The 17,781-nt window shown below is 36.8% G+C and overlaps 3 protein-coding genes and 1 non-coding gene across 6 annotated transcripts; 3 read left to right on the top strand and 1 right to left on the bottom strand.

Annotated features, from left to right (window-relative positions):
* The first annotated feature begins 1,055 nt into the window (after positions 1 to 1,055).
* CHB3 (DNA-binding family protein) lies at positions 1,056 to 7,401 on the top strand. 2 transcript variants are annotated; one of them, XM_022040986.2, is made up of 8 exons: positions 1,056 to 1,719; positions 2,765 to 3,288; positions 4,014 to 4,676; positions 4,816 to 4,982; positions 5,048 to 5,733; positions 6,084 to 6,274; positions 6,362 to 6,809; positions 6,940 to 7,401. In XM_022040986.2, exons 1-7 carry the CDS (start codon positions 1,164 to 1,166, stop codon positions 6,731 to 6,733), a joined length of 3,159 nt encoding a protein of 1,052 aa, XP_021896678.2. In that variant the 5' UTR covers positions 1,056 to 1,163; the 3' UTR covers positions 6,734 to 6,809; positions 6,940 to 7,401. The 2 variants fall into 2 exon arrangements, with proteins under 2 accessions (XP_021896678.2, XP_021896679.2); XM_022040987.2 differs by having other exon boundaries at positions 1,058 to 1,719; positions 5,069 to 5,733.
* Positions 7,402 to 7,999: 598 nt separating this feature from the next.
* On the bottom strand, positions 8,000 to 12,500 carry RAB7B (RAB GTPase homolog G3F). The gene is made up of 7 exons (XM_022040995.2): positions 12,192 to 12,500; positions 11,657 to 11,683; positions 11,364 to 11,463; positions 9,177 to 9,323; positions 8,977 to 9,057; positions 8,521 to 8,666; positions 8,000 to 8,330 (listed from the first exon to the last, which is right to left on the bottom strand). Exons 1-7 carry the CDS (start codon positions 12,242 to 12,244, stop codon positions 8,264 to 8,266), a joined length of 621 nt encoding a protein of 206 aa, XP_021896687.1. The 5' UTR covers positions 12,245 to 12,500; the 3' UTR covers positions 8,000 to 8,263.
* A 142-nt stretch (positions 12,501 to 12,642) lies between these two features.
* TRNAT-AGU (transfer RNA threonine (anticodon AGU)) lies at positions 12,643 to 12,716 on the top strand. The gene has a single exon. It is a non-coding gene; the product is annotated as a tRNA-Thr (tRNA).
* Positions 12,717 to 13,431: 715 nt separating this feature from the next.
* PERK5 (Protein kinase superfamily protein) lies at positions 13,432 to 17,265 on the top strand. Of its 2 annotated transcripts, none has more exons than XM_022040994.2 (9): positions 13,432 to 13,586; positions 13,816 to 14,469; positions 14,757 to 15,320; positions 15,430 to 15,516; positions 15,603 to 15,673; positions 15,783 to 15,859; positions 15,959 to 16,103; positions 16,247 to 16,408; positions 16,596 to 17,265. In XM_022040994.2, the coding sequence occupies exons 2-9, from the start codon at positions 13,899 to 13,901 to the stop codon at positions 16,860 to 16,862; spliced, it is 1,944 nt and encodes a 647-aa protein (XP_021896686.1). In that variant the 5' UTR covers positions 13,432 to 13,586; positions 13,816 to 13,898; the 3' UTR covers positions 16,863 to 17,265. The 2 variants fall into 2 exon arrangements, with proteins under 2 accessions (XP_021896686.1, XP_088079600.1); XM_088223474.1 differs by lacking the exon at positions 13,432 to 13,586 and adding an exon at positions 13,602 to 13,707.
* Positions 17,266 to 17,781: the final 516 nt, after the last annotated feature.

The raw sequence follows: 17,781 nt of genomic DNA, 5'->3' as shown, positions 1-17,781 counted from the left end.
CGTAATGTTCTTACTGGGCTAGTGTAGCTCACTCCTTAATTAACCATTTCAGATCAGGAAGACATGGTTCCCGAGCCCGTTCCGCAGGAGGACGACGAAGGGGATGCCTAGAGACTCTGTAGTCATACGCATAGTTTATTTTCGAGTTTTCTTTCTTAGTTAGTTTAACCTTTTATATTTTAAGTACGTTTTTTTGATTTTTTCGTGTAAGGGATGTTAACTAAAATTTTGATCTCGCTTCCGCATTCGATATATTTAAATACTCATTTCTTTTTTAATATTTTCCGGGGCCGTTACATATATATATATATATATAAAGTAGTATAAGATTATGACAACGTTGACATAAGAGATATAAGTAAATAACTTCATATTCAAACCCAAAGCTTAAAATGCAATGAGCTTCAAACAGTTGAGCCCATTTCAACTTGGACCCGAAAGAACAAAGCCCTAACCCTAACCCTAACCCATATATCTTTTTCTCTGAAAATTGTCGTACTAAACCTCCATTATTGACATGTAAATTTATTAGAAAGCTCTCTGGCTTCAGCACCATCCATTCGAACTCAAAATAACTTACTCTCAGAAAGTTCAGAGTCTATAGTGGTGAATGTTTCCAACTCATACATATATATGTATATATATATATATATATTTGAACATTAATCATAATCTATGCTGTTCTTAGGACAAAAGTACCAGTCTTCCCATCAAATCAAAACTAACACCATTTTTATGATTTGATCAATTTCACTCTTCTGTATCTTCTTTCTATAACGCTCTCCACTTTTGACTTGGAGGTATATCCCAACCCACAATCTTCAGAGGATAATGTCCCTGTACGGATACATGCGATCGCTTTTTTTGCATTTAAAAGTTCTGCCTTGTACAACGTTAATCCCTAACCTGACATTTGTTGTTTTTAAGGATTTTGTTTTGGTGAATTACAATCTTTCTACATTCCACTCATTAGTCAATCTCCTCAAACAAAAACGACGGTTCAGATTAAACTTATCGTGGTCCCGACCACACAGGAACATTCGGGTTGACGCGCTAGGAGAATTCTACTGCCAGAGAGGAAACTCACGTTGTGTCCCAATAAAACGATGACACCTGGCGTCCAAGGAGAAAAACTTCTCTATTGGCAGTAGCAATCCGCGGAAATGGTTTATTGCGCCTGGTGGATGTTACTGACGACGGCAACACTGATAACAGCTCTCTCCTTTCTGGAGCCAAGGAAAAGGCCACTCGACATGGAGGAGAAACGGCGGGACGCCGGAATCTTATCGCCGCCGAGCTCTGCGGTGGGAGCTGAGTCCCCTGCGTCGGAGCCAGCTTCTACCCGGCGCCGCGCCGGGGGCCAAAAGAGAAAATCCAATGCCCTCGCTGCTTCTAACTCCTCGTCCGCGTCCTCCAAACGGATTACTCGCGAGAAGTCGATGTTGATCTCTCACCCTCCGATCCACAATGGCCCTTTGACAAGAGCTCGCCAGGCACCTAACAACCTTGCCTCCGGTTCGGCCTTGGTTTCCGGATCGGCCAACTCGGTTCTCGGCGCCAAGCTGGAGGAGGATAAGGCTGCTGCGGCTTATAAGCGCGAGGAGGAGGCAATGAACAGGAGAAGTGAGGAGTGGATGGCTTTGGAGGCTAAGATCGAATCTGAATTTGAAGCTATTAGATCTCGCGACAGCAGTGCGCATGCGGTGCCTAACCATTGTGGTTAGTTCCTATCATATTCATTTGTTTATTTATTTCTTTTTAAATTGTGAATGCCCTAGCATTACGTTTAATTCGCATGTGGTTTGATATGAAAGTCGGTTCTTTTGTGCTTGGTTGCGAGGGAGAAGTTAGAATTAGTAAAGAAAGTGGAAATTCCAGGTTTTTAGTTCGTACTGTCTGTTTGATTGCCGATAAAATGGACGAGGCAAAGAGAAGAATTGGACATTTTGGGCGTTTTGTTGGTGTTGGAGTTCAATTCAGCTGAATTCTTTTGCCTTTTAGGTGTAGTCAATTTGAAAAGTTTTCAAAATTTATTTTCTGTTTCTCCTCTTGCTGTCTGTTTCTTTGCGGAGAAAGCATAGAAAAAGGGGTGGAAATTCTTGATTTCTTGCTGTTTTGTAGCTTAAGGAAGGGTTATGCTCTTGTGAATGCTCTTATGAAACCCATGTTGTCATGTAATGTTTAAGCTAATATGAGGTTACAAGTAATCCCTTGGTGGATGAAAATAGTTAGCAAAGAGACGAGACAGCAAAACAGCCTATTCTTTTTTACTCTTCTCTTGTGCTAATACTTGTGCATCTTATTAAAGGCTTACTTTTCAATGTTTTCTGTTGAGAGTTTAGAGTCTTTAGTTTTTCTTTCCTACAGTTACTTATGCAATTACTTGCATTTTTTTGGCCTTCAAGGCTCAGAAATACTTCCCAGGAGGTTCCTCAAAAAAAAAGATGTGGAAGAAATTTTTTTTTTTGGAATGCTTTGTTGTTTAAGGCTGTACGGGGGCTATATTTTAGGAAGCTGATTAGATACTGTACTAGGTTCAAACAGTCCATTGGTTTCACAGCTTGGTAGTGACAGCATCAAGGATTGTTGTCTAATTGTTACCGGAAGGGAGGTTAGGGTTTTAAACATACAAGCCTTTTATTCAGAGCTCCTTGCTTAAATTTTTTACAAGATTCAAGAGAAGAGAATTAGGCTTTGAAAATTGGCAAATATGCGTTTTTAGAAGCAAATTTCTTAGTTGCGCATTTCTCCTTTCTGTTGTCAGGTTGGTTTTCATGGACAAAGATTCACCCTCTTGAAGAGCGTTCATTACCTTCTTTCTTTAATGGGAAGTCCCAAGCACGGACTCCTGATATCTACATGCAAATACGTAATTGGATCATGAAGAGATTTCATGCAAATCCAAACACACAGATTGAATTGAAAGATTTGTCAGAACTTGAGGTTGGGGACTTGGATGCAAGGCAAGAAGTTATGGAGTTCTTGGACTACTGGGGTTTGATTAATTTCCATCCATTTCTGTCGGCAGACTCTGCTTCAGCTGGTGTTATCTGTGATGTTTTGGAAAAGAAGGATCCCTTGATTGATAAATTATATCACTTTGAAGCTATTCAGTATACACCAGTTATTCCTAAGCCTCACCTCACAACTCCCACTATGCCATCAAGGTTGTTTCCAGATTCAGCAATTGCTGAAGAGTTAGTGAAGCAAGAGGGGCCAGCTGTTGAATACCACTGCAACTCCTGCTCGGCTGATTGTTCTCGCAAGCGCTACCATTGCCAGAAGCAGGTAGTTTCTCCTTTGTATTTCAGTAGGAAATTATATACCGTGGTATCTATGAAGGAAAAAATTTGCAAATTTTAAAATTATTTTTGTTTCTTTCTATTGGGGGAAAAAGAGTTTTGGTCGTTTATTAGTGAGAAATGAAAGTGACTTTAGTTTCCATTAATTTCCACTTGTTTTTGAGTTTTTTTGGTTATTAGCAGTTCTTGATTATTATTTTTGAACTCTCATCTTTACGGAGGCTTGTGGTGAGAAAAGCAAAGCATAATTTAGCATAAAATGCACTTCTGAATAGAATAATACTTTTCCTTAAAAAATTAGTAAAAGAGATCCTTCCCAATGCGGAGAAAGAATTCTAATTCTAGTATGCTTGATGCATAATGAATTTCTTGCCTTTCTAAAGCTAAGGTACTAACAACTATATAAAAAATTTCAGCTTCAAATTTCAACCATGATGGAATCCATAGGCCACATGTAGCTATGCATTTGATAAGTTAATTTAGCTTGCACTTAATTCATCTTGAATTTTTCTCTTTTTGGAAAACTATTTGTCTTGAGCATCTGCAATGCCTTAAATCTGCTATTTATCAGCAACAAGCAAGTCATCTGTGAAAAACTTATTTCATCAAGGTGACAAAGTCATACTGTAGTTAGAAACTTCTTGTTATTTGTTGATTTATGAATCAAATTTTCATGTATATTCTCTCTTCTAATTATTTTAATTTTAACAGGCAGATTTTGACTTATGCACCGAATGCTTTAATAATGGCAAGTTCGGCTCTAATATGTCTTCATCCGATTTTATTCTCATGGAGCCTGCTGAGGCTCCTGGTTTCAGTGGTGGGAAGTGGACTGATCAGGAGACTCTACTCCTGCTAGAAGCTTTAGAACTTTATAATGAAAATTGGAATGAGATTGCAGAGCATGTTGCCACAAAAACAAAAGCTCAGTGTATACTGCATTTTGTTCAAATGCCTATTGAGGATACATTTCTTGATTCTGCTGATGACGAAGATGCCACTTCTAAAGAAGCTGCAGACTTATCTGCAACCAATAATGATAATACATCCACCTCTAAAAATGTCCCTGAAACAACAGAAGGCAACACTGTTGCTAATGATGGTCAGTCAACTTGCCTGGAAACTCTAAAACCAGAAAATGCAAGTGAAATGAAAGTTTGTAAGGAAACCTCAAAACCTGTAGAAACAATAGAAGTGAAAGTTGTTGAGGAAACATCAAGATCCAAAGATACCAATGAAGTAAAAGATGGATGTCAGACAAGTGACGACCTTGCACTGATGGCTCTTAAAGAAGCATTTGAAGCTGTTGGCTATCCTCTAAATGCTGATCGCCCTCATTCCTTTGCGGATGTAGGAAATCCAGTAATGACACTGGTAAGTTGCATGTTTGGACACAAAGATATTGTACCTTTCTTTGGATGCTTATCAAGGAAAAATATGACAATGGAATTCCAAGTTTAAATTTATTTTTATCTCTATTTCTGATGTGCTAGATCTTACTTTATCTCTACAGGCAGCTTTTCTGGCAAAATTAGTGGGCTGCGATGTTGCTGCTGTTTCAGCTCGTGCGTCCTTAAAATCCATTTCTGGCAATTCTCCTGGCTTGCAGCTGGCTGCAAGACACTCTTTTCTGTTGGAGGATCCACCAAATGATATTAAGGAACCATCAGGTTCTGAGAGGTATGTTAACTTGTGTGGTACTTATATTACTGTGGCAGATTGTGAGTGTCAAGTCTGATTTGCAGTGCTATCGCTGAGATGTGTAGTGAGAATGCTAATAAATATGAGAAACCTGAAGACAAAAACAATAAAGAGGATATCTCTGCCTCAGTTTTGGATGACAAAGATTCAGCAAATAATCACGGTGACAAAAAAGATGAAGATTCTGTTACAGAAGGAAATGAAGCTTCAGTCTCTACCATTGATGAATCCACTGTAATGGTAAATGCTTCAAAAGAAGGGAGAAAAACTACTCACGAGGAAGACAGTCATGGTAATTTGAAAGAATCAATGAACGTGAAGCTTCCAGAGGACCAACAACCAAGTACTGTAAAGGAACAAAACAATTTAGCAACAGAAGTTCCTGAAAGTTCTTTGCAAGAGCCTGTAAGCGAAACTTTGGCAGAGGAGCTGTCACAGCCTGTAGAGCCAGCAAAGGATGTAAATGTACCATCTGACTGTTTTCCTGCAGATAAGAATGAACAGTATGAACTACACACATCAAACTCAGTTGGAGAAGCCTCTCAGCATGCTGAGGGAGGGAAAGATGCAGTAATGGCAGAGAGCCCAGAGAAGAATGAACCTCAGGAGCCCGTTACAACAGTTGGACATGAGTCCTGTCAACAGACAGAGGTGGCAAAGGATGTTGAAATGGTGCTGTCTCAGCAACCAGTTTCATCTAATTCACCTGTTGAAAATGGAGCAGCAGCAGGTTTTTCTCTTTCTCTCTGAGTCTGTCTTGTTAAATTTGGGAGGTGAAATTTACGGTAGAGAGCCAATGTTATTGTCATAGGTTCTGGGAATACAATGTTGTCACATATACATGACTCAATTTTATGAAAGAGCATGCAAAAGAAAGTAACTATGGTATCCAAAGCTTTGGATTAATGCCTGGTGTACTTGAATCATGGTCCAGGAGAGTGAATTTCTAATTTAGTATATTTGTAGGGTTTTTTTTTCAGATATGCTTTAGCCATGCATTAAGTTACAAGGTTGGGTTAAATAAAACTGTTACTTGCATGAGACATCTATTCTAAGTATCTCTTGTCCTTGAACTTGCAGGTGAGGATCAAAATGGAGATGGCAAAAAAGACAAAGATGATGATGAAGGGACAAAAGATGACCATCTTGTTGGCAAAATAAAGTGTGCTGCAGTTTCTGCGCTCTCAGCTGCAGCAGTGAAGGCAAAACTTCTTGCAGATCAGGAAGAGGACCAAATCCGACAACTTGCTTCATCACTTATAGAGAAGCAGGTAGTCTCATATCTATAGTTGGTTTTCAGTTGGTTTTTTATGCTTAAGCTCATAAACTAACTTCTTTGAGGGTTCCATCTCTTGAAGTTGCATAAGCTGGAAACCAAGTTGGCTTTCTTCAATGACATGGATAGTGTGATGATGAGGGTAAGGGAGCAGTTAGACAGATCCCGGCAAAGGCTTTACCATGAAAGGGCACAGATAATAGCAGCCCGACTAGGCATACCAGCTTCATCATCTAGAGCAATGCCACCATCATTAGCAACCAACAGAATTGCTACAAACTTTGCTAACTCAGTTCCAAAGCCCCCTATGGGCCTGATGTCCCAGAGGCCATCAATGTCAAGGCCCACAGGGACATTACCTCCAACTTCTAATCCACTGGTGTCTGCAACTGTGTCAGGAAGTTCAGTTCAACCTTCAGGTCCCGAACAACTTTCTTCTGTTGGAACAAAGTAGTCTCTACTCAGAGTCGTTGTGAATAGAGTTTTATCCATTTTTAATACAACTGATAATATGTTACCAGTTTTACAAGGTAAGTTCTCTTGCTTCTTGAATTTGTTGCTGTTGTTTGGGCTTGTGTTTTTTCTTTCTTTCCATGGAAAGTTTTTCTTGGCAATGTAGAACATTTAGTTTCATTTTAATCCCTTGTATCTTTTATCCAGCCAAATCTTGGAAGGTCCTCCAGAGGATAAAAGTTGGATCAACCTAGTTTTGTCTCTACCAATCCGAAAGCAAGATTGTATTTACAAATTCAGATGGCCGCCTATAAATCTTAAGAGCAGGTGATATCAGTGTCTTCCCTTACCAAGATATTTTTGCTCAGCATTTGCCTGGTTTGTAGTCTGGTCAGAAACTGCTCAGGAATGACAAGTTAAATGGCCTGGAATTTTGAATTTGCCAGATGTTTATAGTTTTTGTAAGACCAAGTAAATGTCTTCTGGTGTAACCAATTAGCTAGTGTATGTGCAAAAGTCTGTAGCTTCTGTAATATGAAATTATGGGTCTGTTTGGAGAGGTAGGTTTACCGGTGGATGCTTAGATTAGCAACAACGAGATAGCAGGCACATGTGATTGTTGTAAATTGCTTCTACATTATTTTTAGCTGCGAGTTCTTTTTATTTTTATTTTTATCTATTTTTTACTTGGGCTGGAACTACAGAAATCAGAACAGTTGATTTGCTTTCATAGCTGCACCCTTGGCCGTGACAACCTCAGAAAGCTTGAGATCAAAAGGTTGAAAGATGTCATATAGCCAGGGACAAGGGCGGAAATTTCTCTTTGGAAGATAAACTGGTTATGGACATGGGGCATGGTGATGTTAAATCTGGCACAAAAAAATTCATGATCTTAAATAATTGCAGTCGAGACTTAACCAAATTTAGATATGAATACCCTGTAAATTCCTTATGACCCTGTATATTCCTTTTCTTAACTGCAAATTTGGGAATAGCAATATGCATACGGTAATAGCTACTCAGTTCCCACTCTTTAAAATCTAGAGGCTAGAATGGACATGCCGTTCTTACATCAAAGATGTAATCTTTGCCATTTATTGCAGATGCTGTTTCTTACCTTTCTTTTGACTATTCACCTCAGGAAAAAAATACCAGAAAAAATGATTGCCAAGTGTAACGGGCAGTTGATCGTCTCTTCTACGGAGCTTCAAATCCAACTGTTTAGAATTTCATTGATTTAAAGGAAAATGATTTCATATTGCACTAATTGAAAGAAATAATCATTATAATAAAATCAAAAGACTTATGTCAACAATACGAGAGAGAGAGAGCGAGAGAGTGCTCAGCAAAAACTAAAATGTAGACCGACAGACCAATTTGTTTCCACACAAAACATAAATGTACAATGTAGGCCCCATACACATCCATAAAAATACGACTACGAAGGCAATCCATGAATTCGGAACAAAACCCAGACTATTGTAACACTTGTGGAGAAATTATTGCCACTGAAATGATTCCGGCAATCTATTTAACACTCACATCCAGTTGATCTTGGCTGGCTGTTGGTTGCAACATCGATGGTGTCGGGCAAGTATCTTCACAACATAAAAAGCCACAAAGGAATGTGAGCAAAAAGAACATAGAAAAAACACAATCATCGTACATCCAAAACTATTACATGCTTATGTTTGTCAAGGCATTTCCCTAACTATGAAAAATAATGTGTATGGACATCCAGTACATCCATGCCTCTTAAAATAAAAGACAGTTAAGATTTTAACTCACATCTCTTCCTCTTCCCCACTCTTGAGGGCATTCTTTGCTATGCACTGGAAAGCTTCTTCCACATTAATGCCTTCCTTGGCAGAGGTCTCAAAATATGGGATATTTCCTTTCGAGGCGCACCATGCTCGGGCCTTCTTTTCTGAAACCTGAAGGGTTTAAACAAAAATATATCTTATGCCTGTTAAAGGAAAGAAAAAGTACAACATGCAGAACGGCAACGTACAATGCATGTCCACGGATTCTTTTATGTATTCATTATACTCTGCTTTTTTTGTTAACACTCATGTTTTCTTTCACATACATGTACACATGCACATAATGAACATACATGTATATATAAGCATATGCCATATATATTTATATATGCACATGCATATAAATTTCTATTACTCAATACATATGCATGTGCACAAAAACGAGAGGGAGAGTTTTGGAGAGTTTCCCAGAAGTACATACCACTCGACTGTTTCCACCATCCACGTCAATCTTGTTCCCAAGAACCACGAATGGAAAGTTATCAGGATCTGATGGACTTGCCTGCAGAGATTTCCCCAATTATCATCACAAGCTCATAATTTGTCTCACATTACATCTTGAGCAATCAAATAGTTATTATATTTTTTCATTAGTTATTACATAAGAACATAAATGCACACCTGAATAAGAAATTCTTCCCTCCAGTTGTTAAGGTTGTCAAATGATTTCATTGAATTAACATCATATACAAGAACACAGCAATCAGCACCACGGTAGAAAGCTACACCTAAGCTCTGGAATCTTTCCTGGCCAGCTGTATCCCATATCTATGACAATGCCATAAAAAAAGTGTCAAACCATCATTCAAATGGACACAAGTTAATGAATATAGATGAATTTCCTCAAATAAAAAGCTTCAAGTGCTAGTAAGACTGAATTACACTTGAACTCTACAAAAGCATGCATTAACGAAAGGCAAAACAAATACAAACATGCACTCTAAAGAATCATGAACCAATAACAGGTTCAAGCATCATTATTAGCCCAGTAATTTTTTTTTTGAATAAAAAACTAGTGCAGTAATTTTTTTAGTCCCAAACCAATAGCTTGTAGTAATGAGTGATATGATCCTTTATATAAAGCTTAGCTTGATCAATAACCATTCCGAGGAATATTATAATCTCAGGTACTTAGATCCTTTAACCTCTTCATCAAAGCCACATATTACTCACAACAAATTAATAATTAAAGTCCCACAAAATTCAATATAACATCTGGGAATCACCAACTTGGCACATGCTTTCCCTAATAACTTTTTATGCTTAAATCATTTGTTTATTGGCCATCAAAAGCTTCAGTTCAAGTTTTTAGCAGTAAATGACTTTGAGCCCTTATATAGAGCTCGTAAATCGCTCCATTCCATTGTGAGATTTAGGTACCACAATATCCATGGTTCCAAGCATCTTCAAGAACTCTTCACCCAAAAGATATCTTTAACACTAGTAACGGACAAATTGACTACAGATTCAGCTTGCATTTGGTTCATTTCTCGTTCAGTTCCTGATTCTAAGTCTCGTATCAGCCTTAATATGCATAATCTGAACATAATTTATAATGCTTGAGTTTCCACTGCTCCTCAATTAAAATTCCTAGGTTGTGAGAATTCAATTCCCATCTTGCAGAATAGAGGTTGAATTCCCACCATCGAAAACTTCAATATTTCAGAATAAGCCTGCAAAACTTATAGAAGACTAATAAAATTTTGTTATATACTTTTAGTTTAAATCTCTCTCTTTTTAGAGGCTAAGGGGCTTGCCTAATACTTCTTTAATGGTAATGTACATACTATGGATCAAGAGGAAGAAATAATTCACATAACCTACAATGAAGACACTAAAAATGTATAATCTGTAACTATAACCTCATCCATTCCATCCAAATACATGAACAGATAACTCTGCCGATTCAAATGCCATGAGAAATCTTTATTATAACCTACAATGAAGATAACTGAGAAATCTTCACTATATCAAGTGTATGGAAGTAAAAAACAAGTCAAAAAGACAAAGCCACAGTTCTCCTCAACAAGATTTTATCACACGTATCATATCTTGATAATCATTCAACATACATACTGCAAAGGAAGAGAACAAAAGAATTCTTTAAGAGCACAAGATGCATATAAAGCTCCATGAAATGCAAGCTTACTAACTGGCGGATTTGAAGTCCATTATTCCAAATTGTAGAACTTCTAAGAACACACACAAATTCATAAAAAGGCACTTCAACTTTTCACTTTTTTTTAAAAAATAAAAAATAAGTATATAAAAAACAATGAAAGATGTGCACGAATGTACAATGGGAAAATGCAGGAGAAAAAACTCAAGATTTTTATTTACTTTGGAAAATTCTTTATGGTTAAAACTCAAAATCACAGGAGAATTTTGCATTCTTACCTTTCAACAGTAGTATTCAAGGACAAATGCTTCACTTCCCAGACTCAAGAGAACATTAGGTTGCTATCAATAATCTAATTCCTTTTACCCTTTGGATTTTCCCTCTACCTATGCATCAAAGCTTAAGAAATTTTAAATTGATATTAATATGATAGAACAAGATATCAAAGGTTATACATGTCCAGGTCAGAGACCTTCAGAGAGGGATTGATTGGTTTTTCTTCTCTATAAGGACATTCAAACATACTTAGATAATTGTAGTTTATCACTGTTAACGAATATCAGAACAGACATCAATAAACACTAACTCAACAAGGAAAGCAAAGATGGTAAATTTCAATAGTAAGTTTCTAGAGCAATGGAAAGGGTTTAAAACATATATGTGCATCAGGAGATAAGAGCAATAAAAACCTGCAAGGTGAAAAGTCTGTCCTCAAACTGCACTTCCTTGGTCAAAAAATCCGCCCCAATAGTAGCCTTGTACTGATTGCTAAACTTTTTATTTACATATCTAAAGAGCGCGAGGTCAAGGCTAACCAAACCAAATCTTGAAAAGATAAACAGAAATCTCACAAATAATATGAAGAGGTTGCATTTTTAGAAACGACCACATCATCACTGAAAACAAGAGAGGTACATAACTCACTCACAAGCAGCCAGCAGAAAAACATATTTGCTCATAATAAAAAGGTCTTTAAGGATACTGATTCATCAAAGAGGTCTTCCCCACCCTGCAAATCACATAAATTCAATAATATTGATCACCGCATTAAATAGTCATATGCAAACAAGTATAAAATGACAACAATACAACGATATCTTGATTCCAGAAATAACAGAATTTATATCAACATACGGACATTTCATTCTCTGATGAATTGCACCTAGAAAAAAATCTCAAACAGCCATCAATTTGAGAGTCAAAACAGTGCATATTAACCTTAGACTACAGAGTCGAATTAACCACCTGCTCCGTAGATTTAAAATCAGGCTAACAAAAATGAAGTAGCCAGAGGCTTGAGTAGTCAACACAATTAACATAACGCCTATAGTCACCTAATCTGAATCATATCTGATTAAATCATATTCTTCTAAATTCTGATGTAAAAAGCTGTATTCACACACATCGGAATATTGAGATCTCAAAAGATCTGCCCGATTCATACGGAAAACCCTAGCATCCAAAAACTCAAATTCCTAAACACAGATAAAGAGAAAAGAGTGGAACAGGTAGGTTACCCGCTGTCGCCGAGGATGATGACCTTCAAAAGGGTTCTTCTACGGGATGGCATCCTCTGATTCGGAATTCGATCGATCTATCACGAGCGAGAAGAAGCCTGCGTGCGTCTGAGTACGTATCTACCTATATATATATATATATAGACAAAGAGAAAGAGAGACAGAGGAATTTGGACGAAAGTGGAGTCTAATTGGTCTGTGGTTCTCCCCGAAATGGTTGCTTATTCGAAAGCTGATCGGACTCGACCCTTCTACTATGCTCGCTCACGAAAGCTGTTCTGATCTGTCATTTGCATCGCTAATGAATATATTTCGTAGAATTTTTATTTTACATCTCCGTATATTCTTTGGATTTGTTTGGGTGACAGCTGCGGTTGCGGTTTTTCAACGTCAACGTCCAATCATTTCGATTCAATTACATTTTATTACAACACCGATGCCGGGATACGTAGCTCTCGTAGCTCAGTTGGTTAGAGCACCCGTTTAGTAAGCGGGAGGTCTTGAGTTCGACTCTCAACGAGAGCAAGTTTTTCTTTTATTTTTTATTTTTCACTAATTAATTTCTATCATTTTTTATTTATAAAAGCATGCGTATGGTACGGTTATATATATGTATATATCATCATCATCATTAGCTTGCTCAGTTAATTTTTCTAAATTTACTATTGACATTTTTTTTTTTTTTTTGTTCCTTAACTAGTTAAAATCATTACTTCAAGTAATAATCACCATTCAAAGCACCTGCTAAAACCCAACTAAAAGGAGGAAGCTTGACCGTCACAACTTTAGCAGCAGTATTTTATTCAATTTTACAACAAATTATTAATACTTATACTAACCAAGCTTTCAAATTTTATAAACGTAATTAATTTATAAAAAAGATTATGAAACATAATTTATAGCATCATGTTATATTCGTATTGCACCCCTATAATTTTTGTACAATCCCTTTTTTTTTTTTTCTGCGGGTACGTTTTTGACAATTGTGACTAAAACCGTGAAAATAGGAATCCGAGCAATTTAATTTGCACAAAGTAAATGAGTTGGAAAATGAAGGCATTGAAATTAGATGGTTAAAATTAGAGGCCATTAATAGGTAAATTTTCATTTTCTACTTAAATTATTTACCTGTTATTCTTTTTTTTTTTTTACACGAATAGTAATTAAGCTGTTTACCGAACTGTAAAATGGCTAAATTTATTTGTTTTATTTGGGTAGTAAACAGTGCAAATATAGAAAATTTGGAAGGAAAATAACCCACGGTTAAAATAGTAGTTGAAATAGAGACTTGCCTCGTCTTTAGGAGGGGCTGATTCTCTCGCCAAGGAAAAAAGTTGATTCATTTGAGCAGCATTTTATCTTCCTTTGAGAATCCTCCTACCCTTCTCCCTCGAGGTAATTACAGCCCTTACGATCTTAAACAATGGTGCCTTTCAACATCGTTTTGTGTTTCGTTGTATGCACTAGCACCGGCACCGGCACCGGCACACAACGCCCGCCTAGAATATGATTTTTGGTTGTTGTTGTATGAGTTGATTGTGTTTTAAACTTGTGAATGATTGTCATTTCAATAATTTACAGTCACTAATTAATTTGTCTTTCACGATCATTTCTTTTGGTGAAGCGGTTGATAAATTAGGCCGTTAAAAAGGAGGAGAGAGGTGGGGTTTCTCCAGCAAATTTTGACGCGGAGAAACACCACAAGAGATGGAAGAAGGGAGCGGAAATGAGCAGAGCGGGGCTTCACCACCGTCATCACCTCCGTCAGATTCATCTCCCCCGCCACCATCAGAGGAAAGCTCGCCGTCACCACCGCCACCATCACAATCTTCACCACCACCAAAAGAGTCTTCGCCTTCACCACCCGCACCAGAAAACTCATCGGATAAAAGCCCTCCGCCACCGGAAAACAACAATGATGGTGACAATAATGATAATAACAACACTGTTCCATCACCATCACCACCACCACCACCACCACCACCTCCTCCACAAGGACGCAGAAATCCCGGTCAAAACTTTAACTCACCACCACGAGCATTAGGACCTCCTAATGGATCAAATTCCAACGGCAACAACAACAGTAGCAACGATAACGACAACTCGTTATCAATATCTGCTAACAATCGGAATGTGGTTATTGGAGTCGTAGTCGGTGCAGGACTATTAATTATTCTAATGATATTGGTTTGTGTGGTATGCTCAAAGAAAAAGAAGAGGCGTCCAAAGCATGATCATTTCCACTACTACAATGACCCTCCCTATCAACCTTCTAAGGGTAAGTTAGTACAGTTACATTTAAGTTAGCCTTCAATGGAATATAAAAAGCTTATTTTACGTATACGATATTATTTCTCTTTTGATTTTTATTTGACTTCTATTTCTTCACAATTTCATCATTCAAACACTTCAATTTAATTATTTTATGTTTGATTCTCTAGTTTTGATGAATTTTAATAAATTTTAGAAAATTTTGTATTAAAAAACAGAAGTAAATATAGATTATAAATGAATAATAAGATCATATTAACAATGGTTGAAATTATAATTATATTGTTATATCAGTTGGAGGTGATTACTACAATCCTTCGCCAAAACAGCCACGATATGAACACCAGGGACCTACCATGCCTTCACCTAGCGGAAACTGGGGCCAATCGCCACAAACAGGAGGTATGGGAAATTGGTCCCAATCACCACAAGTACCACCATTGGCACCACCGCCTATACCTGGTAGTAGCAGTGACATGAGCTCTAATTTCTCCGGCCCACATGGTCCTTCTCTGCCTCCTCCGCACCCCTCTGTGGCTCTTGGCTTCAACAAAAGTACTTTCACTTATGATGAGCTCGCCGCTGCAACTCAAGGCTTCTCACAGGCGCAGTTATTGGGTCAGGGCGGGTTTGGTTACGTGCACAAAGGTGTATTGCCTAATGGCAAAGAGATAGCTGTCAAGAGCCTTAAGTCTGGTAGTGGCCAAGGAGAGCGCGAATTTCAGGCCGAGGTTGAGATCATTAGTCGTGTCCATCATCGTCACCTTGTGTCTCTTGTTGGTTATTGCATTGCAGGGGGTCAAAGAATGTTGGTTTATGAATTTCTTCCTAATGACACTCTTGAATTCCACCTTCATGGTATGTCTAACTTCTTTTGTCAGTCTTTTCTTTTTTCCTTCATCAAAATCTTTTTTCTTTTTTTTTTTTTTTTTTTTTTTTATTATAATAGTTTTTGGTGAATATGTAGGAAAGGGTCGCCCTGTCATGGATTGGCCAACTAGGCTCAAAATCGCCTTGGGGTCAGCTAAAGGACTTGCCTATTTACATGAAGATTGTAAGTAAACTAAGTCTTAATACGTGTGGTTTATGTATGTCTCAAGTAACCCTCAAGTAAGACTATCATTTGCTTTATTAATATAGGTCATCCAAAGATTATCCACAGGGACATTAAAACTGCTAACATTCTACTTGATTATAGTTGCGAGGCTAAGGTAAGCTGCTTGTTTTCGTCTAGTATTTGCATTCAAGTTCAAACCTTGTTTTGCCCATCTCATTTTAATTTGTTAGACAAAATAAAATGTCATATAATTTGTCATGTAGGTGGCAGATTTTGGATTGGCCAAGCTATCTCAAGACAACTACACTCATGTGTCAACTCGTGTCATGGGAACATTTGGGTAAGAAATTTAACTTGAGAGGTTTTTTTTTAAAAAGATAAAACAAGAATATTGCCAGTGGATTGGCATTTTGATGGAAGTTTTTTCTCTACAATACAGCTATTTGGCTCCTGAATATGCTTCAAGTGGCAAACTCACAGAAAAATCCGATGTGTTTTCATATGGTATAATGCTTTTGGAACTGATAACTGGAAAGAAACCTGTTGATCCTGAAGCTGACCTGGAAGATAGCTTAGTGGATTGGGTGGGCACATTCTTCGTCCATCTCTTAGCTAATTTTCACCCACTTGTCATATTAAATTATTGTGGAGATTAACAAGTTTGAATCTTTTTTTTTTCTTTAATTTGATTTCGATTGGAAAATTTGATGATTTTATACATGAGCAGGCAAGACCTCTATGTTTGCAAGCAGCTCAAGACGGCGACTATAGTCAGTTAGTAGATCCGCGTTTAGAGAACAAATTTGATCCTCATGAGATGGCACGCATGGTCGCATGTGCTGCCGCATCCATTAGGCATTCTGCGAGGCGACGACCAAAAATGAGCCAGGTAAGACATCTTGACATGTGAATAAATAGAGTTGAATTATCCGAAAAACTTAAGAAAAGAAAAAAAAAAAAAAACTCATTACACTCTTCTTATGGATTGATTGATCGATTGTAGTTATTGGTAACCCAGAAAATTATATCGTGATGTAATTTGAATTCGAGTTAAAACTTTGAACTATTTAAAATAGATTGTTCGAGCACTTGAAGGCGATGTCTCCCTGGACGATCTGAATGAAGGAGTTAAACCTGGACAAAGTGCTTACTTTGGCTCGAGTGCTGGCAGTTCAGATTATGATGCAAGCACATACAGTGCAGACATGAGAAAGTTTAGAAAGCTTGCATTAGAAAGCCGTGAATATCCAAGCAGTGAATTTGGGGCCACCAGTGAGTATGGACTTAATCCCTCCAGCTCTAGCAGTGAACATGGAGTTGGTAGTCGAAGAATCAGTCCTTAAAAACTCATTTCTCATCAGAAAAAACAAAAAAAAACTGACTAGAACTGCTGGCTAACATGTCAGAGCAGGTTTAAATGAACAAGAAAAGCATGTCATTGCTTGGCTAATATGCAAACTTCATGTATGTTATGTAGTTGTGGCAAGCAAACTGATGTCTCTAAAGCAAACCATATGTTGAATGAATGAACAGACAGTAACATCTCTTTTCCTTTTGATTTTTTCTGTAATCATGCCAAGATAAAAAAAAAAAAGCAAGTGATAATGTTGTTGTTGTACTTTTCAATTTCAAGTCATTTGTGTTTGTATCGATACTATTATATATATTGTATTCTTGTAAAATTTAACAGTTCAATTTATTCGTTAGTTAAATAATAATACACAAACCATTTTTTATGCGATTCAACTTAAGCCAATGCAAACACATGTTCTCAATCTGATTTTTCTTTTAATTTGTTGCTGATAGTTTTTTCAACAACTTTTTACTATTTTTTTCATCTTTCAAAAGAATTTTAGGTGTTTTTATTTAAATTACACAACAATATTTAAGAACAATAGGGAGGAGTTAGGAACCATGTGCTTTTCAGCAAGAAGAAATTATAAAAATAAAATTAGTTGATTTTTTTTCGATAGGTAATTAATGTATGGTAAAATTTGATAATTATAAAGTTATATTATATTTAAAAAATTTGTGTATTAATGTATAATAATAATTATTATTTTATTTACATTGATAAGATAATATGATTATATATTCAGTCAAATTATCAATTTGTCTCTATTTTATTATATATAATATTAAATAAAAAAAATAAAAAAATTATTTAACTTGTAATTAAGTAATTTAACTTATAAAATTATTTAAATTATAATTTTTTTAAATATTAAAAAAATAAATTGATTACGAAAAATAAAAATATAA

This window comes from Carica papaya, chromosome 6, assembly GCF_054855325.1.
Source record: "Carica papaya isolate Zhongbai chromosome 6, ASM5485532v1, whole genome shotgun sequence".
Classification (NCBI taxonomy): domain Eukaryota; kingdom Viridiplantae; phylum Streptophyta; class Magnoliopsida; order Brassicales; family Caricaceae; genus Carica; species Carica papaya.
Note: the sequence above shows the minus strand (reverse complement) of the source record. Positions and strands in the feature narration are given on the sequence as shown.